This window comes from Symphodus melops (genome assembly GCF_947650265.1).
Source record: "Symphodus melops genome assembly, chromosome: 14".
NCBI classification, from domain to species: domain Eukaryota; kingdom Metazoa; phylum Chordata; class Actinopteri; order Labriformes; family Labridae; genus Symphodus; species Symphodus melops.
Genome location: NC_136704.1, coordinates 12666617 through 12687629, shown reverse-complemented (window position 1 = coordinate 12687629; position 21013 = coordinate 12666617). Strand labels below are relative to the sequence as shown.

Genomic DNA, 21013 nt, shown 5'->3' with positions numbered 1-21013 from the left:
TGCTTCCTCAACAGTCTTAAATGAGTCATCCATACATTGTCAGATCAGTTGTGGTCCCAAAGGACCTTCAGCAGCTTCTCCTCTCTTGAATGCTGGATATGCCCTCTCTCACATCTCTTATTTGAATATTCTAATACATAGTGTAACAGATACTTTAGACCGTTGTCTGTGCACTTTGTCCATGTTTCAGTGATTGGGAAGCAATATTTTAAGCATGGCTAAAATGTAACATGTAAGCATGGGTTTTGAGATGCATTTCAAGATGTTTGAAAAAAACATTGAGCAGGACATCTGAAACTTGCTTCTGTAAATTCTAAACTGCTGATTTTACTGTTTCTTTTTGAAACAATTAATCTTGAAGGCACACTATGTGAAGCTGGAGAAGTTACATCTCTGACCCTTTTGCTTGCTCGATTTCCGTCTGAAAAGCAGGTGTTGGCAATGACTCTGCATTGATAGAATCTTCCTTTTTTCTTCTTTCTTTCTTGGTAAACTGATGCTGTGTTGACAGAGTTCGCAAACAAGGCGTCCTGTCTATTTCAATAGTTAACTGCTTTCTCACTTGTTCTTTTTCCTCAACCACAAGCAGACTGAACTTAATGGTGTTTCCTTTGATAATAAAGATAGAATCAAGGCATGGGGTAAACTTCAAGTCATGCACAGAATTAACTCTAATGTTGAATGATGCATTCCCTCTATGTGAAATGTAGCTTCATTATTCTAATAGTTTGTGTGTTAAATATTGCAAAAAGAAAAAAAAACAAAAACTCTTGCATGAGAAGAGGGGAGACCAAAAGGAGGAAGCAGCCAGCTCTGTGGTTGTGCTACCATGTACACGCAATCACCTCTTGTTTCTTTCTGACAAAGCAAATAAACACACACACACACACACACACACACACTGAGTACACACACACTGAGTACACCCACAACATGAAACAATGGTCATTGGTTCATTGGTTCAAGTTAATTTTCATCACCTTCTACAGAGGGTTGGCCCACACACACACACACACACACACACACACACACACACACACACACACACACACACACCGTATATGCTCAGTTGAATTCATGCAGAAACAAAGACACACACTTTCTGTAGGGCTTCAAGACTTTAAAAAGATCTGCTGGTGAATATCTGGTGTAATGTAGAGGGCACGAATACTATGTAATGCTTCATTTTCACATGCAAGAGCACTCGACAGCCTGTTCTTCACACAGCTTTCAGGTGAGTCACATTACTATTGAAGTCATGGTTTCAACGTCGTCATTATAGTTCCACCTCCACTGGAGTTTGTGCTTTAAGTAATAATTAAACTGTGAGCACTATCCTTGTTTGAAAACTTCCAGGATTATTTTCATTTAGTTTGATTCCAGTTCCTGCTGAACTGATGACAATCATGTGCTTATAACTTATTATTTGAAGAGCAGCATGTAAGTCTGACATTTTTTACTCTGTTCAGTGTCTTCATCTGTAATATGTAAACAGAAATGAGGAAGTAAATCTGTGGGTTAAACATAATTGACTGTGTGTGAGCAGAACATGTGTTTTATATTCTCTTTGTTATTTCGGTTGCTTCTGTTTTGTAATGGTCAAGTCAAGTTGATTTTCAGCCAACACTCTGAAATTAAAAATTTGCCTCAATGATCTGTAAATCTGTACAGCACGTGTAAACCTCTATTCTTAGACCTTTACATTTGGTTAACTCTAAAAAGCTCTGTGATTAAAAACAAAAAAAAGCTTCATTACTATCTTGAATTGTCAATTGTAGATTACTTCTTGTTTCTCTCTCTTGAATGTAATAAGCACCTATTTTTTTCTTTTTCTATTTAGGATGCCTTCCACAGAAACGCAAACCACATCCACCAGCCTTTCAATGACCACATGCTCCTCAAACACAACCTTAAAGTCGTCTGACACTGAAGAGTACAACATTGTCCTCCTGTCGATCTACTCTGTGGTTCTGCTCAGCGGCAGCGTCAGCCTGACCCTGATGGTGCACTTCATGAAGTCCAGCACCACATCCATCACCTCCATCGCCGTTCTCAACCTCATCTTCTCCCACTTCATCTTCCTTGTCACAGTTCCTTTCAGGATTTACTACTACGCCACTGGTTGCTGGGAACTGGGTGATGGGTGCTGTAAAGTGATCAGCAGCATGATCCACATCCACATGTACATGTCCTTTTTTATCTATGTGATCATCCTCATTTTGCGCCTGAAGTCATTCTACCACAAAGCAGAGGTGGACGCGTCCTTACAGAGGATTCAAGCACTGCTGATCAGCGCAGGGGTGTGGATCGTGGTGCTTGTCTCAGTCCCTTTCATTATTACATATTCCTACGGCAATTATGACAACCAAACCAATTCAACACGTTGCTTCAAGTTTGGGGAAAACATCACATCTGGCGCCAAAGTGATCAACTACATCATAAGCACATTGATCATAGTGGTCGCAACCTTGCTGACAGTCCTCCAAGCCAACGTCATCAGGGTTTTATATCGGAAACATCACAACGGATGCACCTCTCAGCAGGAGTTTGGAGCCCAGGTGAAGAGCATGTGCTTCGCCCTTGTTATGATGGTCTGCTTCGTCCCTTACCACATGTTCCGGCTGCATTACTTAGAGAACATTCATAATATGCAGAGTGCCAATGAGGTGTTTCTGAGTCTGACCACTTTTAACTGTTTGGACATGCTCACCTTCTTGGGAAGGAGGAACTGTTACATGTGCTTCCTGTGGAGGGAGGTTTGAAAAGGGGGGGGGGGGGGGGGATTTAAGATCCTTTTTGGCTATAAGGGAGGCCAAGAGGAGAAAAAAAGGCAAATGCAAGATTTCCAAAAAGAAAAAAAAAGGTTGTTTCGGAAAAAAGACTAATATTGAGAACAGTCAAACAAGAAATATAACAACAACATTCTGCAAATGTTAGACGCATAACGCAAAAAGAAAAAAAAAAAAAGTTTACTTTATTGATCCCCGAAGGGAAATTAGGTGTTTACACAGGCAGACGCTCCTTGGCTGGTGGGGGGGGGGGGGGTTAAGCGTCTTGCCCATAGACACATTGGACATGTTGCTCGGGGATCGAACCCTCGACCTACTGATTGAGAGACAACGAAATGATAACTGAACAGTGTGATGATAACGCAGGGTTTGTCTTTTGTATTTGTTCCCTTTTGCGTGCGTGCGTGCGTGTTTATAATTTGTGTTTGTAGGGTGGTTCCTGTTCCTAAAATAGTCTTGTCTTTCTCAAGTGCATTTCATTTACAGCCCTCTTCTTCTGTTGCATTTGTGCTGGACCTTTATTTTTGTGTTTTTTGAATTTGCAGCATGTTTCTCATGATGGAAAGGTTTTTGGCGGTTGCACCATGTTTTCCCTCCAACCAGGAAGAACAAAGCTTCTCTCCAAGTCTTGGTTTTATTAATGTGACCAAAGGAGAACTCCACATGACTTGACTCAAAATGAATGATCTCTTGCCATCTGGTGGTCTGCTGTGTGTACTACACATGCTTCAATCTTAAAATGTGTAACGTTAGCTTACAGCATTGGTCATTCGACGTAATCATTTTTCATCCCAAATGTAACTTCATGTCAAAAGACTTTTGGAAATGACGAATAAATGTGTCACTGTATTTGCTAACACTTCAGTATTTCAGGGGTCAGCTGCACAACTGAAAAGAAAATAAAAGTTTCTCAAATCATTACTTTTTCACCATTATTTTGTGAAACATTACCTAAGACCCCTTGGATCTCTTACCTCTTGCCCTTGGAGGTGCTGTTAGAGGCCCTGGCTGACTAACACACACAAACACACCTGGTGATCCTTTTCCTTTTGGTTTTTATGGCACTGGGTTACTGTTTAACATCCCCACCCTACTTTGAGTTTGTTTAGTAAATCGATCTAATGACAAGGCTATGGTGGCGCCATCCAATGTGTCGCTCCATGAATTATATGCTGCTCAGCTCTCCAACCTTCCCTTTTAATGTGTGCTAACTCTTTACTATTGTCCCATTCTTAGTGTCACTTAGACTAATGTCACACTGACGGACTGCTCCCACCTGGAGTACAACGCTACCTCTGGATAAATGCACATTCAAGAGAAAAATAGGAACAGGGGTAAGTCAGACTCCTATTGTCTCTGAAATGCAACATGTTGACATTCACTGAGATTAAAGGTATGTTGCTGCTTGTTTTTGTAAGAAGGGGAGCTTCTTACAAATGCTGCTTAAATTCAGCAGTTTCATAAGGAAGTTAGCATGTTAGCAGCTGAATCACATGGTCTCCTATTTTTATAATCCCTGTTCGTAATATCTTCAACTGCCGCGACAATGTGTGTCCTGTACCCAGAGCTGATACGCTCAAATAAGAATACATTCAGTTTGTGGTTTGCTGGAACTAATGGATTTTCTGTCACATTTCATCCAGTTATTTTTTTAGATAGTGCTCTCACCTCATTGTCTGCAGACAGCGTTCTGTGGGAACAGATAAGATAGACTCACATTTCACACATGCTACACTGTAAAGATCATGTGATAACCCATTTCATCTGTACAGCGACGTCATCTGTAAACACTTACAGTCTTTAGCTAATTGTATACTGTATGCTGTAGCCACAAAAGATTCAATGACATTTGCTGTGATTAGACATTATAGTGGTTAACAACAACTTCAGCATTATTATAATGAATATACACAAACAAGTTATATTTTGTCAAGACTATTAATAAAGGTTGTAGATTTTTGAATTGAGTTTGTAATTGTAGCTGTTGTGTCTTTAGGTTTAGATTGTGCATACTGTTGACTGACTGTTAATATTGGATTTAATTCAATTGCCACAACCCACGCGAAAAAAAGGTTTACACCTAAAAGGTTGAATGTTGCTGACATTGTGTTTCATAACGTGTTGACAATGATAAAAATGTGACATTCAGGGTTTCTGGAAGATGCTAGAAATTCTGCCCGGCTTTTTTGTCGTTTTAAATTGCTAAAGTTACTATGCAGATCTTTAAGTTTGTTGCTTTTGGCGACCCCTGTGGACAAAGTAGTGCCTCATTTATATTCTTGTCATGTCCTCGACATACTTAAGTAGTGTTTTTTCCTTTTACTAAACAATCTGCTGCTGCACCCTTCGACTCGAACGTGTCATTCGTTGAGAATCTTTCCAATGGCGATCGAAAAAAAAAGAAAACCCTTTGAAAAATGCTATCAATAGCATTATCTGTAACCTTACACCAAGCAGTGGCATTAAAAAAAAATCACATTATAGCAAACACTGATGCCTTTTTTTAGAGGCACGTCAGTCAGTTTTACAACTGATAAAAAAGACAAAAAAGGATCAGTTTAAAGCTCCTGAGTTATCTTTTCAACAAATCAAATATCAGAATCGGTTTTATGGTAGGCCTACTTGTAGCACCTTGAGATTTTCTTTTAAATGTAAGGTGCGCTACAAATAAAATGTAGTATTATTATTATTATAATTATTATTACCAACATGTCAAAGTTTAAAAAAAAAATTAAACAATGTTGTTCACTTTGTCAAAATAAAAGCTAATCCTCCACAAGAGAATGTATGTGGTACAATTCTCTACTGATCCATGTTTTCTTTCCTATTGCCCGGGTACCAGGAAGTAGCGTTTTACTAGAGTCAGTTGGCTGGCTGATCATCATCTGCGACTATTAAAACCTCTCATCTAGACAGAGAAGACGTGTTATGGCCGGTTCACACAAATACAGCCTCTTAGCTACATGTTTTATGGCTCCAGAGAGCTTTTTGTTGCTGGGTTGGACACAATGTCTCCAAGTTATGTCCTGCTTGTTTTTAACCGAAGAAGCCATAATAGATTTTTCTTTTAATCCAAGCATTTCCATGAATGTGTAGTTCATTTATTTTGGATTATTTTTCTGAAAATGAAAAGGTAGATGAACCCCTATCTTATCTTGTTCATCTTACTGGAATGCAGGTTTGCATTAAGAAAGACTCATTGAAATAGTAGTTTGTGAATATGCTCAACATCCTTCTAAAAACGCGGCTCAGCATAAGCATTTGCAATATGTATCTTGATTCAAATAAATTAATAGGAGGGTTTTATATATAGAATTTTGAAACCATCAGAGATCCAAGAACTCCTTTAATACTCCTAAGACTTGAATTCCTTAAGGGCTGCATGAGGGTGAGGCTAGAGAAATTCCACTTTCAATGAAAACTGGTTGTTATCTGTAATTTAACTTCAAATAAAAACGGTATGATTTTATGATAGCTTCTTCAGAGAATCCAACCTGTGGCTCCTTTCCCGCATGTCATTCCCCACTCTCTCTCTCCCTGATTTTCAATTCTATCCACTGTCCAAAAACAATTCAGAAAGAAAGTACTTATAACAATTCATAATTCATAGAGTTCATAATTACACAATGTCTGACTAACATTCTATGATTGGGCCCAATAGATTTTGCTGTTCATGTATGTCCATTATCGAGAGCATTTTTTTCTCATTTTCTTTGGATCCTCCAATCACAGCTTCTTAAGAAATGTGTCAACTAGGTCAACCACGCCTCATTACTAAGATAAAGGTTTCTGTCTCTGAGAGGATTTCCAGAATGTTTATGAATATGGCCCCCTTGGGTTTAAAGCAGATCTAGCTTAATGATTGTAATGGCGTGATTATTTTAAATCCAGCACCATTATCCTGCATTGATGACATTTGTTAATGTGATTTAAAAAAAACCCACTCCTTTTTCACTTCATGTAAACGTGATGAGTCAGGTCACCTGACCATAGAGCTTAGTTAAATGTAATCCTTATCACTTCTCTCTCACTCGTGCTATTGTCTCAGACACTTCCCCTCTGTATTCATACCTCCCCTCCTCGGAGCTCATATGTCTGTTACCAATCGCTCTTAATTCTCCTTATCTCAAGCTATTAATTCTTGATCACATGCATTCTGGAGTACTGTAGCTCAACCATGCTCGCTCATGTCCTGGTGCTTTTCTGACTGGCTCAATCATTATTGATGCAGGGCAACACCTCTACTATAACTTTGCCTCTTATCATGTACAGCTCTTTCTAACACAATAGCCCGAGCTGATTACCTTAAGGCCACAGAATAAGATTTAGTGTAATAAAATTCCTCATGTAAACTGGGAGGGTGGGGACATTTTAAATGGTTTATGGGGGTAAATCTGAGTGTTTACAGCATTCCTTTTTGAAATAAGAGGCAGCTCACTGACAACTGTTTAACAAGTTTCAGTCATGCAAATTCACTGGAACTAGACTGAATTCGACCCCAGACCAGCTACTTACATAGAATAAATGTATATGGATGTGTGCACTCCTCATGAAACCCATTGAGTTACGGTCTTCTGATAGTTTCTTTGATGCATGTGGGATTTCAAGGTTCATCGGTCCATCAGGACAAAAAAGTTTCTTAAATATGTTGTGTGAATTTAAGGTTTTAATAGCTTAGTTCTATCAATAGCGAGATGTAAAGGAGCGTGTTTGTGGAAGAGTTAATGGAAGTTATCTGTGTTTTCCACTTCACTTTGTGTCTTTATAGATTATATCTGCTGAGGTGGTGGTGCTATTACTCCCCTATTGATTAGATTAGAAAGCCAGGGACGGACACACACACGCACACGCACACACACACACACACACACACACACACACACTGACATATGTACGTGTTTGTGCCTTTTAAACCAAGCCATTGCAGACCGACAAACAAAAACAGTTCACTAACATGTGCTTCAGGTGTAAACTGTCACCAAAATCTGACTTTTAAGAGAAAGAGAGGTACAATTAAAATGTTTCCTTCACCACTTTATCTCCATCCCTGATAAGTACAAGAGAAGGACAGATAAGTCATGTGCAATAAGGTGAGAAGTCTTTACCTCAGCTCCGCCTCTCTCCTTTTCTTAGCCCAATCAGATGGGATTATAGATCTTTTATGAAAGGGATCTCCCTTGTCATGTTTGTAAAATTACATGAAGCAAAAGGGAGACTAAAAGAAGGACTAAAGAGTGCAGTCAGAGGAGAAAAGAAGAGAAGGGACACAGGAATGAAGTATCCCCCTGCTTCTCAGAGTAAATCTCTGCTCGATATGGAAGTTGCCAACTATTGTGAAGGCCTGGATCCCACATACAGCATGCTGGGCTTTGAGAATGCAGAGGTGTTCTATGGAGGAGGAGGTAAGTGTTTGTAGCCACCTACATAGACATGAACACATAGAGACTCAAAAAGAAGATGCTCACACAAATCTCAAGTTAACCTTAAAATATCAAATATCTATTTATCATTTCTGTTAACACCATGTTCTGTTAACACCATGTTCTTCATCATTATGAGCACTGATCCATTTATACATACACTGATGAGCAGCTCTCTCACATACCTTCAGTTGAAATGGATACATACAAATATTTGAATATGGTCACATTAGAAATACTTTTAACCATAACTCTGTAGCTTCTTAATACATTTGTACTTTTTAAGGGGGCGCTGGGAGAAAAAGTGAGCCTATTTTAAAGACTTGAATTGTACATTTTAAGTGATAAAAAAACCTATAAAAGGAAAAGGTTTTTTTTTAGTCTGTGCATTCAGTTGTCTTTAAAGAATTGATCATGGTGGTGTTCATTTCAGTGATTTTTTTCACTCATCATGCACCTGGATAGAAGGAGAGACAAGGGATGGGTCGTGGTATAAAAGCCTGGAATCAGAGTGTTGATAAAAACTGTTTAGGCAAGAATCGCAGGTATGTGTCATAAAGATGTTTTATTGAAGACCAAGCACGCATCTCAGTGTCACACTGATGTCAGCTCATCTTGTGGGACACACAGCAAGTCGAACATTGACTATCGCCTTGGTACTGCCTGGTGTGGGACTGTGTGTATTTTTGTGTGTGTGTGTGTGTGTGTGTGTGTGTGTGTGTGTGTGTGTGTGTGTGTGTGTGTGTGTGTGTGTGTGTGTGTGTGTTTGTGTGTGTGTGTGTGTGTGTGTGTGTGTGTGTGTGTGAACGTGTCAGTCTTGATGCACACATTATGACCATTGCCTTCTTGTCTTTCATTGTACATTAAATATACAGGCAGTAATGATTCTGGTTTGGATTATGGGGAGGATAATATTGCAGCTGATTACAGTAACAATCATGGTGATGATGATAAAGTTGATGATGAGATGACTATAAAACATTTCTTTTAAAAGTTGTATATGATTTTTAATATTCATTAATGTTACAATACTGTAATAATAAAATACTAAAACACCTTTGCCATTTGACTGCCAGTGGTTCTTTTTCATTTTGTGCTATAAAATTTAATACCAAACACATTCATATGCGGTCATACAAACTCGAAACAACTACCTGCAGAAAACATTTTAAAAGGGTAGAAAGATGATTTAATCCCAGTCAAATCTACACATAACAGCTTCAGGAAAATCACATTGTGCAGTAACATTATAGGGTTGTGGTGTTATTGCTAATTTGAATATTGTTTCTCACCCTTTGGCTTGATCCAATGTTTAAAATATGTCATTTAGATAAAGTTGCCATGCTTGCCTTGTCTATGTTTCACTGCAGGTGTATTTAACTGTGTCTGTTGTTGTGTGTTACAGATAGCATGCCGACAGAGCAGAGCCTCACCGGTCCGGACGGGGTGAGCAGTAACTGTGCCATATGTGGAGACAAAGCCACAGGAAAACACTACGGAGCCTCCAGCTGCGATGGCTGTAAAGGCTTCTTCAGACGCTCCATACGAAAGAATCATGTTTACACCTGCAGGTACGAAAACAGACCATGAGCAGACATAAACACTTAAACAGCACAGAACACTTCAAATGTTGCCAGTGCCTATTCCTGATGCATGTTTATGTGCATATGCAAATACAACTCCTAAGTCATTTGTCACTTTCGTTTCAGCTCATTCATCATGTCAAAGGATGTCACTTAACATCATGAGTTGTTGTACATTTTGCCATCATGTTCCGCTCTGTAAAGTTACCTCTATTCTTGTATGTGCATTGTGCATGTGCAGGTTCAACCGACAGTGCATCGTGGACAAAGATAAGAGGAACCAGTGTCGATTCTGCAGACTCAACAAATGCTTCAGGGCTGGCATGAAAAAAGAAGGTAGAGGAAACTTCACACCGGCCTCTGCACAAGAGAGGAAGTGGAGAGCATGGAGTTACTGTACTTCATGAACTCTTTTCCTTTTCTTCTTCCTTTCTCAACTATTTGGAGTTATCTGCAGTACCAACACCTATTTTTTTTCCATGGAGTAGTTTCAGAAGTTGTTTGTATTGTGGTTGTTATGAGAGTCTGAAGCCTGTTTCAGGATGGTTGATACTGGCCATAAAATAAATGATTACTTCGAAAGAGAGAGAGAGAGAGGGAGAGGGAGAGGGAGAGAGGGAGGGTGTATTTATGAGAGGTATAACCTTGGCGCAGTGCTTTATGACACATAATCATGTGTTATTCAAACATGTTGTTCTGGATTGTTACTGGTTAACGTTTGACTCGACTTGCTGATGGCAGCCTCTGTGACTATTTTTTCTAAAACTTAACTGTCAAAGGGTTTGTCGTCATTATTTAGAATTACTTTTTCCCAACACTTCATAGAGACCTAATTATATGCGGTAACTTCTAATTTTCCTGTTTTTTGAAGTTGGTTATCATTTGTACTCAAAGTTAATAAGAAGTTGTGTTTTTTCCTTTTTTATCAAACTTCACATCAGTAACATTTTATACGGTGTGTTATATTTCAGCTGTACAAAATGAGAGAGACCGGATCAGCTCCAGAAGAAGTATTCCTGACTCCCAAGATCTGCCAACTATCACGATTTTGGCTCAAGCTGAATCGCTCTCCCAGCAGGTGACACGTTCAGCACAGAAATCCTTGTGTTTTTTTTTCTTCTTCTTTTAGCTGATATTTTGGTTGCATATAAGCCGATGTCCATGGACATGTACAGATTTTGACCCAGGAAACTTTGATTTCCTTTCTCTTTCTAGATAACTACTCCAGTTGGAATAGCTGATGTGTCAGAGCAGAAATCCGCCACTGTCGGGGATGTTTGTGATTCTATGAGACAACAGTTATTAGTGTTGGTGGAATGGGCCAAATACATTCCTGCCTTCGGTGATCTGCCATTAGATGACCAGGTAATGGGACTGCAATGCATGACGAGTTATCTGTAACAGTGGGTTTGCTGCACACTCTTCAAACCTTTTGTATTTTAAGTACCTCGGTAAAAACCAACACCTCCCACTTTTGTTTAAAACCATTTAGAAATGCTTTCTGTGTTTATGGGGTGTGACTGTGCTTGGCAATCTAACAAAGATGAAAGGACTTGGAGTTTGTGATACCTAATCTCAATGCACACAAGCACATATGTAGAGCTATAATTTCATTGAGGAGATGTTCTTTTAAATTGGCAAAATCAGACTGAAAGCTGGCAGAGACTCTCGTTGCCTGAAGAAACGTTCAAAGTACTGTTAGGTGTGATGTTTGTAAGTGCAAAAGAATGGAGCAGTTTTACATTGTGTGTCATGTGCGTTTGTCTACAGGTTAGCTTGCTTAGGGCACACGCAGGTGAACACCTTTTACTCGGGGTTGCCAAAAGGTCAATGCCATTCAAGGACTTCCTGCTTTTAGGTAAGAACTGACCAATAGAACACCTTTCTTATTTGTATGTGGTGCAACCAAGTGGTTCAGCACTGAAGTGTGAAGGCTGATCAAATGTTGTGTTAGCTGAGAATGATTGACTAAAGGGTTGTGCCTCTTTGTGACTTCTAAAGTGTCTCTTGTAATTGTAAATGCCATTACTCAACATCATACTGTCGGAAAGCATTATCTACACATGAACCACAGAAGGGAATTATGGTTGCTTTTTTTTTCCATCCACAAAAGCAAACAAGAATTCTAACGAATATCCAAGCAATGCCCTTCAACACAACCACTGACCAACACTCTGTGTCTGCAGGTAATGGCTGTTTGATCCAAAAGAACAATCCTGAACCAGAGATCTCTCGAGTAGCCAACAGAGTGCTGGATGAGCTGGTGCAGCCTTTCCAGGATATTCAGATAGATGAGAATGAGTATGCAGCACTCAAGGCCATTGTCTTCTTTGATCCAGGTAAAAATTAAAAAAAGAGTTTTGAGTACTTTAGGCCACTATGTACAATACTTACTGTATAAGATGATGTATTGTGAAGTTCTGATGTTCTCTCTTTACCCTTTGGCATTTTTATTGGGAACTATAACCTCTAACATTTAATATAAATCGAGGTAACTTTTTCTTTGGAGAACTAGAGTAATACTGCCAACGGTCATGTAAACTGTTGGGGATAGTCTTTCATGATAACTTACCGTGTGTTTAAATGGGTTTGGGTATTGTGGAACAAACAGGCTGCATAAAGAGGTCAACCTACATCCCGTTATGTCACCCTTTGATCTGTAAAGCCCTCTTTGGACCCATGAATTTGACATGTTTGGTGCTCCCCATCTTGTTTCCCCCAAATTAAATCTTATTGGACAACAGGGTGGATACTCACCAATACTGTATGCCTCAGTCCTAGTTGATAGGTTGCTGGGGTAGTTAAGCAATAACATGTAGCCACACCCTGAGGCATGCTCTGCTGTTTTATTTGAAATGGGACCACAGTTAATAAAACAAGCATTAGCGGTTGTTAGGGAGGCTCAAAAACACTAGTATTTGAGACAATAAACTCAATAGGAAAATGTTTTTTGAGTTTTTACATAAGATAAACAAAAGTATGGTGATTTTCTCATCTGGTTTCAAACACACGCCCTCTAATGGTCGGAGAAAGAATGCACTTTCACATTGGCTTCATATCTAAACAAAAAGGCTATGTCCGCCTATGCTAAGCAGTCTGTACGCAGGACAAATAAGTTCATTTATTTTTTATCACTATTTCAAAAATAAAGGAAAAGTAATTAAAGATGAATATTAATAGTGTACAAATATCAAATCCAGAAAAAAGCAGGTAGATGATGAATTAAGAATCAAAATGCTGGAGATTATTTAAAACTGTAAAAGATTGAAAATATCAAATAAAGCGCCTTCAGCTATACCTCCAAAAATATCCCTCACAATTTCAGCCAAAATCCCACTCTTTCCATAGATAGCAATCCCTTCTCAATCTCCTTCTTTTAAATAGCTCCATGGCCGAGTGTGACCACACTGTCCCTGCCCTCATCTGATGTCACCTGTTCCCCCTTTTTCACTTCTCCTCACTAAATCCCTTCATTTCACCCGTGTGCCCCAGTTTGTCCATAATCATTTCATCAATTCCTCTCATATCCTCAATTCCATCCCTGATCTGTTCTTTCACGTCATCTTCCTGTCCTTAAACTCCTTGCTCCTTCTACTCTGCACCTTTGAAATGCATCTCTCACTTCACTTCCATGCTTTTCTTCCCCAGATGCAAAGTCTTTGCGGGACCCATCAAAGATAAAAGCCATGCGTCTGCAGGTAGGGAGCGTCTGACTCTTGTAGATTTTTGCAGAGCTGTAGTTCTGTAAACAACTTCTAAAGTTTAATTGTATCCGGCACAACCTGTTTTTTTCTTTTTGCATTTTGCATTTTGTTAGCAGTTTGCTCACACTGATGGAGCTTTGGCCCTTTGTGTGTGTGTGTGTGTGTTGTCAGGTCCAGATGAGTCTAGAAGACTACATAAATGACCGGCAGTACGACTCCAGGGGTCGTTTCGGAGAGCTGTTACTCCTCCTGCCCACCCTGCAGAGCATCACCTGGCAGATGATCGAACAGCTCCAGTTCATTAAGCTGTGCGGCCTGGCAAAGATAGACAACCTGCTGCATGAGATGCTGCTGGGAGGTGAGACTTGCGTACATGCTCGAGCTTTTAAACCTTCAGGAAAGGTAGAAAAGTGACCTTCAGCAGAACCCAACGCCCCAGTCGAGCTCCTTCCTGTTAAATGTGCTGAACCGTAAATGTGAAGAAGTGTTAAAAACAAAAAGTACGCTTACTCTGCAAAGTTTTCCAAGAAGAAATGCCTCGAGTTAGAAGTTGTGGATTTTTTGCTGGAAGGTTGTACAACTTTGAATAAACAACACATATTATATGCAAAGCTAAAATAGACAACTTTCTCTTTAAGATGCAGCTAGCTGACACCTGCAAACAAACCTAAATGTGTTTTTTTTTTTGTTTTTTTTAAAGAAAGGAAGCTAGCATTTAAAGGGAGAACCCATCAAACATATTCCAAGCAGGGCCATGACAGATAGCACAAGCACAAGAAATAAAGCTCCGTGTCATCTCCAAAAATGTCTTCCATTTTCCGCAACATAAGCTAAAAACAACTCGAGACTATGACAACCTGACTTAGAAGACAGCATACAGAAAGAACTGTGTGTGTTTTCCAGCATCCAGAAAGAAAAAAAAACCACGAAAAAAAAAACGCTTTTAAAATAGTGTGAAGATGATTTTATATTTAGTATTATGAATGCGCAAATGCAAACACTCATATACTTGTTTAAAGTTGACGAAGGACAAACCAAACTAAGTCACAAAGACTACCTAAGTAAGTATCATTTTCCTAAATTTACAAACAAATGCGTTTACTTCACATAATATAGATTTTCGGGTACATTTATATTACGAAAAATGTTTGATGTAAATGTATATATTTACTGTGAGAGGAAAGTGCTGTACAAGAACAAATAATAAAACGTGACATCTCAGGAGAAGGGGAGGATTGTGATGCAGATGTGGACCAAGGGGTGTCTCAAAGCAAGCTTAAAAATGGCAAGCGATAGATTGGAGAGAGGAGAAAACCCAAAACAAGCTTTCTAAACTAAATGCAACACAATAATAAACTAAATGAACACTGCTGGCATGCAGCAGACTTCACGCTAAATTGTCCAGGAGACCAAGAAAAAGGAAAAGGCTGCCAGGGAGTCCTTAAAGGTTAAAAGAAACGGATGGAGTAGCAACAAAACTACCCAGCACCCTATGTTATTCTTTGATTGGCAATGAAACAAAAAATACACAGGAAGTTTTTTTGTGTTTTTTACTGTACACACACACAACTAGAGAAAGCCCAAAGAGAACCTCTCACTACTTCTGAAGGTGAGATAATGAGACAGCACAGAGCGCTGGAGACTCAGAGTATATGTAAACTCCCCACACCTGAGCTCAATCAAAGCTCATCAGTCACACACACACACACACACACACACCTGACAGCAGGGAGTTGATTCTCTCACCAATCTCACTGAGGACTACGTTTAAAAAAAAATAACGTAGGTTTGTGTGTTTTGGACTTTCGTAAACCCAGGAACTGCATTTCAAGTTACGCAAAACACAACATTTTGAAGTCTCTTCACAGGTTGAAGATTTTCAGAAACACTTTTTATGGTGTTGAATTGTACACACGAACAACTGAGTTTTGGGTTTGTAACAGACATGCAGCAAATAATGCTGTAAACTTAAAAAAAAATCCCTTGCTTGTAAAATGTTCAGGCCTGACGTCAGATCCAGCACACCTGCACCACCCAGCACACACCCAGCTGGCCCAGGACCCTCTGACTGGACACACGCTAGTCATCAGCACCATGCCAGTCACTCACACTCCACTCAATGGTAAGAGCCACACATTGCACAGTACCTGCATGCAACCACAGAAACTGCATTAACTCAGCAGGCACACACACACTGTAGCATATTATTTTCATGGAAAATTCAAATCAGCAAAAATAAGTTTCTGTGTTTCCTTCCACAGCCTCTCCAGAAACTCCCATCCCATCACCCCCTCAGGATCCCACCCAAGAAAAGTACAAACATTTTCCCCAGCCTCTCTGTCCTTCATCCAGCCCCTCGCCCTCCGCTCCGACAGACCCCTGAAATTCTCCTTGTACTGCACCATACAGACTGACATGGGATCAGTTTCCTTGTCTCTGTTCTTTGTCTGTGGTTATTCTTTACCCTGGTGTTGCAATAACCGCACAGCTGCTGTGTGCAGCACTTTCAAACTTTAATATGTCACTTTTAATTGAGTGAGCCAATGAGAACCACACCAGGGTTCAATAGGAAATGTTGTACATGTTCCTGTTGTCTGAACTACCACACACTGCATTGTTTAACAACCCTTTCAAAACAGTGCATACTTTGGAGCATGATTGCACTTAACATATAAAACATAATACTTGTTAGTTTTAAAGGTAATACCATGCAAAACGTGTTGCAGTGTTCAGAATCTTGACGTGTAGAAAATGCCTGCAATCTTTGAACTTTGGTTTACAATCAATCCTTAACAGAAAATTCTGATAATGTGTAAATATATACAAAATATCTTACAATAAATGACAGGACACTATACAGGAGCTTCCCATCAACAAATTGCAGCTTGCCATCAAATTAAAAATGGATACTTGTTTTATTTATAAAGTGTGACCACTACTCTGGTCTCAGATCAGTTGCTGTAATCTTTAAAACTTCAGAGGTTTGTTGATTTTAATTTTCACTCAACCACACATTATGAAGGGAACAAAAGGAGAAATGTTAACCTCATAAATGCTAACTGATTTTCTTTGAATAAAATGTTGTGAATAGAATGTGCACTAAGGCACACATATATTTAAATAAACATCAACTCAGCAGCACTTTCATGCTGTCAATAAGTTTGATGCCAAGATCCACATGATAGTGATAATGATCTCATTTATATAAATACTTTGTACAGACTTGGTGTAGAGAAATGGATTTTGTATACGACTGTATAGAGTAAAAAAAAAATGTTGGGATCTTCTTTCTTTCCGTTGTTTTACTTTATTACGTTTCCAGAATCAAATGTATTTTTTATATTATTTGTTTATTTTGATACTGTGTAAAAGTCTTATTTCACCTTGTTTGTACTGATTAAAACTTGATTTTGATTACATCGGATTGGTTCGTTTGGAATTTATTATGTTTTCTGGATGTTGCAGCAGCACCCTCTTGTGGTTAAGAAATTAACTACAATGGGGAATGCAAACTGCGCGCTTGTAGTATATTTTGTATAAATGAAGAATGATACATTACATACGTTTGTTTAAAGAAAAAAAAACAGATCAAAATTAATGTATTGCTACAGTTACAACAAATCACATCATTTGAAATTGTAAAAATAAAAAGAGGAAGAAAGTAAATTGTCATTTTTTCATATGTTACCCTGTAGAGAAAACAATATCGACAGACAAATGGTGATAAATTGGCTGAACTTATTTCAATATGGATCCCCACGTGCAAGAATACACTGTGTGGTTTGTGCATTACTTCCTTTATGGAAGTCATCATGCTCCCGCACAGTTACATTGGTCAGGGGTGTGCAGTTTGTATCCAAAGCTTTATTGGCAAACTATTGAGACTGCAAGGCCAGACGATGCTGCTCATCTAAAATCTAACCAGTTTCCCTCATGTCCATCTGAGAAAACACACGAGCCCAAAGCCAAATGAGAGTGTTAAACAATAATTTAAGCTGAAACTGAGCTATACCGAGGACAACTGTACTTTTAAATGTCTTGTTTCGTTTACGCCCCCATACAATCATTTCTTTGGGTTTATCTATGTGTGATAGCTTTTGGTGCAGAGGAAGAGACATAGGGATAAAGCTGAGAGCTCTTATTTTCTATTTATTATTGTGTGAGTCAGAGAAAACACTCAGGTTATTTATGGCAGAGGAGATGATGCTGTCTAGAATCAACATGGCCAAATCCTCCTATCAACTCCATAATGGACAAGCTACCTGACTCAGGTCAAAACAACACCACCCACTATGGTAGGATGTGTGTATGCATATATTCTGTATTTGTGTGTGTGTGTAGGCTCCTACCTGCAATTTATTTATAGTGTGTGCAGGTGCATGCGTGTGCACTTCTGTGTGTGAGTGTGCGGGGGTTCTTTTTTAGGAAGGTGAGTGCACATGTGTGTACCCAGAGAGCTTTAATCAAAGGCCTATAGTGAGGAGATGTGGGGGCCCCGGTCTCTTTCTTTTCTTTTTTTTTTTTTTTCTTCAGATAAAACTGTGTGTTAGCATGCCAGTCACATATCTCATCTGAGACGCACCACTCTGCTCTCCGCTGCCCACACTGACAGCACCCTATTACACAGCAGTGTGACGCTCGCTGCACCTGAGGAGGATGATGAGGTGGAGAAATAGAGGGATGAAGGGAAAGATGATGGAGGAAATACAGATGGATGGGAGGAGGATTTTTCTTGCCTTTAAATGTTTAATTGCACATTATTTTTTGTTTTTGGGGAAACCAAAAATAAATTTATTAAAGGATCCTTTTCAAGAAATAAAGGTTCAACTCACCTACATAAACAGGTGTACTTATTTGAATGAGCCATCAGGGTAGGGGTTCATCTTCTTTTTGATTTTTTTCCCCTAAAAGTTCATATTTATAAAAAAATATATATAACCTTCAAAATTTAACCTGGTTTTGAAGATTTAGTTTTTTGCTCATCATAATAATTTGTAGCCAAAATAAATGATCCATACCAGCCGTCTAACCACTACACACTCCAATCAAACCTTTTCTCTTATAGCCACTAGATGGCAGTACAAGTCTGGGATTTCACAATACACAAATTGCCCTTTAATAGCTGTCATCAATGTTCTTTGCCCTTCCCCTGTCATTCTATGTCAAAATAATGACAAATGAAGAAAAATTACATCTAAATATTAAATAATAATAATTTTTTGAATGTAGTCTATGGTAACGAGCATCACTGAATTAATGACTTGGTTGCAGAATTCAAGGTGGTGCATATTGTTTTTCAAATTGTAGAACCTCACATACAGATGTGACATTTCTATTCAATTTTACATTTAGTTTTTCTTTCCATCGCTCCTATGAAAGATGTCGCATTAGGGTCATAACAAAGGTGGATGTATTGCTTTTGCACTTTTAATTGAAGCTGTAAACAACAATTTGAACTCGCTTGTGTCACAAAAATAAGAATGAATCATAGCGAAGCGACCCAGGTATGTGCTCTGCAGCATGCAGGGGGATATTGGTACAGTCTGAAATGAATGGCATGTGTCAGCGATCCCAGATTACAGCCGGAGATTGCGGACTATCATTCCTCACCAGTGAATTTACCCATAATTCCCTTCTGTCTCCAACATATCCGAAGATTCCTCCTCCAGGAGACAAGGTGAGGCAGTACGAATCTCTTCCTCCAACTCTGGAATGAATTTAAAACCTCTCCTGAGTGATTTTCTGTGTCCTGTGACTCTGCGTGTGTGTGTGTGTGTTGCATGCATGTGTGGCTTCTGATTATACCCCAGCATGGGTAAAGGCAAGGAAAATACAGTGACAGCTTCATTTCCAAAGCTGAGTTCACATAAATGAGGGATTAAAGCAAGCTAGCAAGAGGGTTAGGGCGCACCTCGGCCTTCAATGACAGCTCTCCCTCCTTAAAATCACTTCTTTCCTCTCTGTGTCTCCATCTTTATTTTTTTTTGGATCGTCATTTCTTCCTCTTTCATTCTCTCCCTCGTTGTTTAGGTTATCTATTTTGTCTTGCCACTGTTCATTTTGCCTGCAGAGATAACACGCACACACGCGCACAGTTAAATTTAACAACAACAAAAAAAGCATACTGCACTCCAAACGCACACAGTGATTTACACAATGGCAGGGAGCCGGGCTGCCCTCTACATAATGATGATGGGGAACAGGTTAGGGCAATGAAAATAGGGGTTAGGGCCAGGGTAGGGTGTGTGTGTGTGTGTGTGTGTTTGGGGCGTACATTAGGGAAATGAAAAAAGGGTGGACCCCTGATGGCTTCTGAGATGCAGACTTGTTAGAATAAAGGAATATAAAGAAGACAGGAGACAGAGGAGATGACAGGGTGGGTGATAAGATGAGTAGTGCAGTAATGAAAACGGTCCTCTGTACCCCAAGATTACGTTAGGAATGAGATTGGAGAGAGAGAGAGAGAGAGAGAGAGAGAGAGAGAGAGAGAGAGAGAGAGAGAGAGAGAGAGAGAGAGAGAGAGAGTGACAGAAGATGGGGGAGCAGGGGGTGAAAGAATGAGGGAAGATGGAGGCTAATTTATGATGAACTATGACGACAATCAGCTGGAACAGACATGGGACTGGTAAGGAAGGAAAACACGTAGAAGAAGAAGAGGAAGAGGAAGAGAAGAAGAGAGGTATTACGACTCAGGACGACGCAGCCCTACTCTGAATGATAAGTGTCTCACGCGCTGCGGGTTATGGGAAGTTCACACAAACAAATGACTCCCATTTGCCAGAGGCGAGGGACACAATTGAGAAAGAAGGGGGCGAGAGAGAAGAGGAGGAGAGAGAAGAGAGAGGACTAAATACAAGAGCCATGATTTCAAATAACTCCATCTGCATTGAGGAAACGCTTACCTTTTTACCCCTCTAATGTCTTCACGGGTAAACAGAACCACCTTCAATCCAAAGAATATTAGGAACCCCGCAGTGAAGTGCAGTAAAATCTGTGCTTGGTATCTTAAATTACAGGGTGGCCATAGACCTTGGTCAATAACACTAAATGTATTGCAAATTGTAGCGTGTAGGTGGGCCATGGTTTGCGCCATAAGAGGTAATATCAAACAGTAGTAAGGGGGCATGAGTACTTCCCCTATTTATACAATAAACAGCATGGTATCAGAATAAAGTGTGGCTGAACTCCTCTCTTTGAAAATGTGTTTACTATACTCATGCACCAATGTGCCCCTCATTCTATCCAAACAAGCTGATTTTGTGGTTAAAGGTGTATTTTAAAGTTATTTTAAAAGCTTTGCTGTTCGGGTTAAATGACAGCCTTTACATTCAAAGGGACCTCCTGCTTAAGAGCACAGAGCAGCACTCTCAATACTTTAACAGGATTGGATAGGATTGGATACACTGGCTAATACAGGGGGTCTAACATGTGACCTTGAGTTTTGTGAGGCCGCCAGGCAAAGGAAATTGTTGGTTTACCATCTCATTAGATTTTTTCTAGCATTATAACATTTGCTT

General features: G+C 39.5%; 2 protein-coding genes across 2 annotated transcripts; both read left to right on the top strand.

The window, feature by feature from the left end:
• Positions 1-1086: 1086 nt before the first annotated feature.
• Positions 1087-2762, top strand: gpr141 (G protein-coupled receptor 141; the record flags this gene model as incomplete). The annotated part of the gene is made up of 2 exons (XM_079361605.1): positions 1087-1234; positions 1841-2762. The coding sequence occupies exon 2, from the start codon at positions 1842-1844 to the stop codon at positions 2760-2762; it is 921 nt and encodes a 306-aa protein (XP_079217731.1). The 5' UTR covers positions 1087-1234; position 1841.
• Positions 2763-8002: 5240 nt separating this feature from the next.
• hnf4g (hepatocyte nuclear factor 4, gamma) lies at positions 8003-16913 on the top strand. The gene is made up of 11 exons (XM_079361379.1): positions 8003-8191; positions 9615-9780; positions 10034-10128; positions 10764-10870; positions 11008-11157; positions 11563-11650; positions 11979-12131; positions 13441-13490; positions 13668-13854; positions 15499-15618; positions 15758-16913. Exons 1-11 carry the CDS (start codon positions 8062-8064, stop codon positions 15877-15879), a joined length of 1368 nt encoding a protein of 455 aa, XP_079217505.1. The 5' UTR covers positions 8003-8061; the 3' UTR covers positions 15880-16913.
• The last annotated feature ends 4100 nt before the right edge of the window (positions 16914-21013 follow it).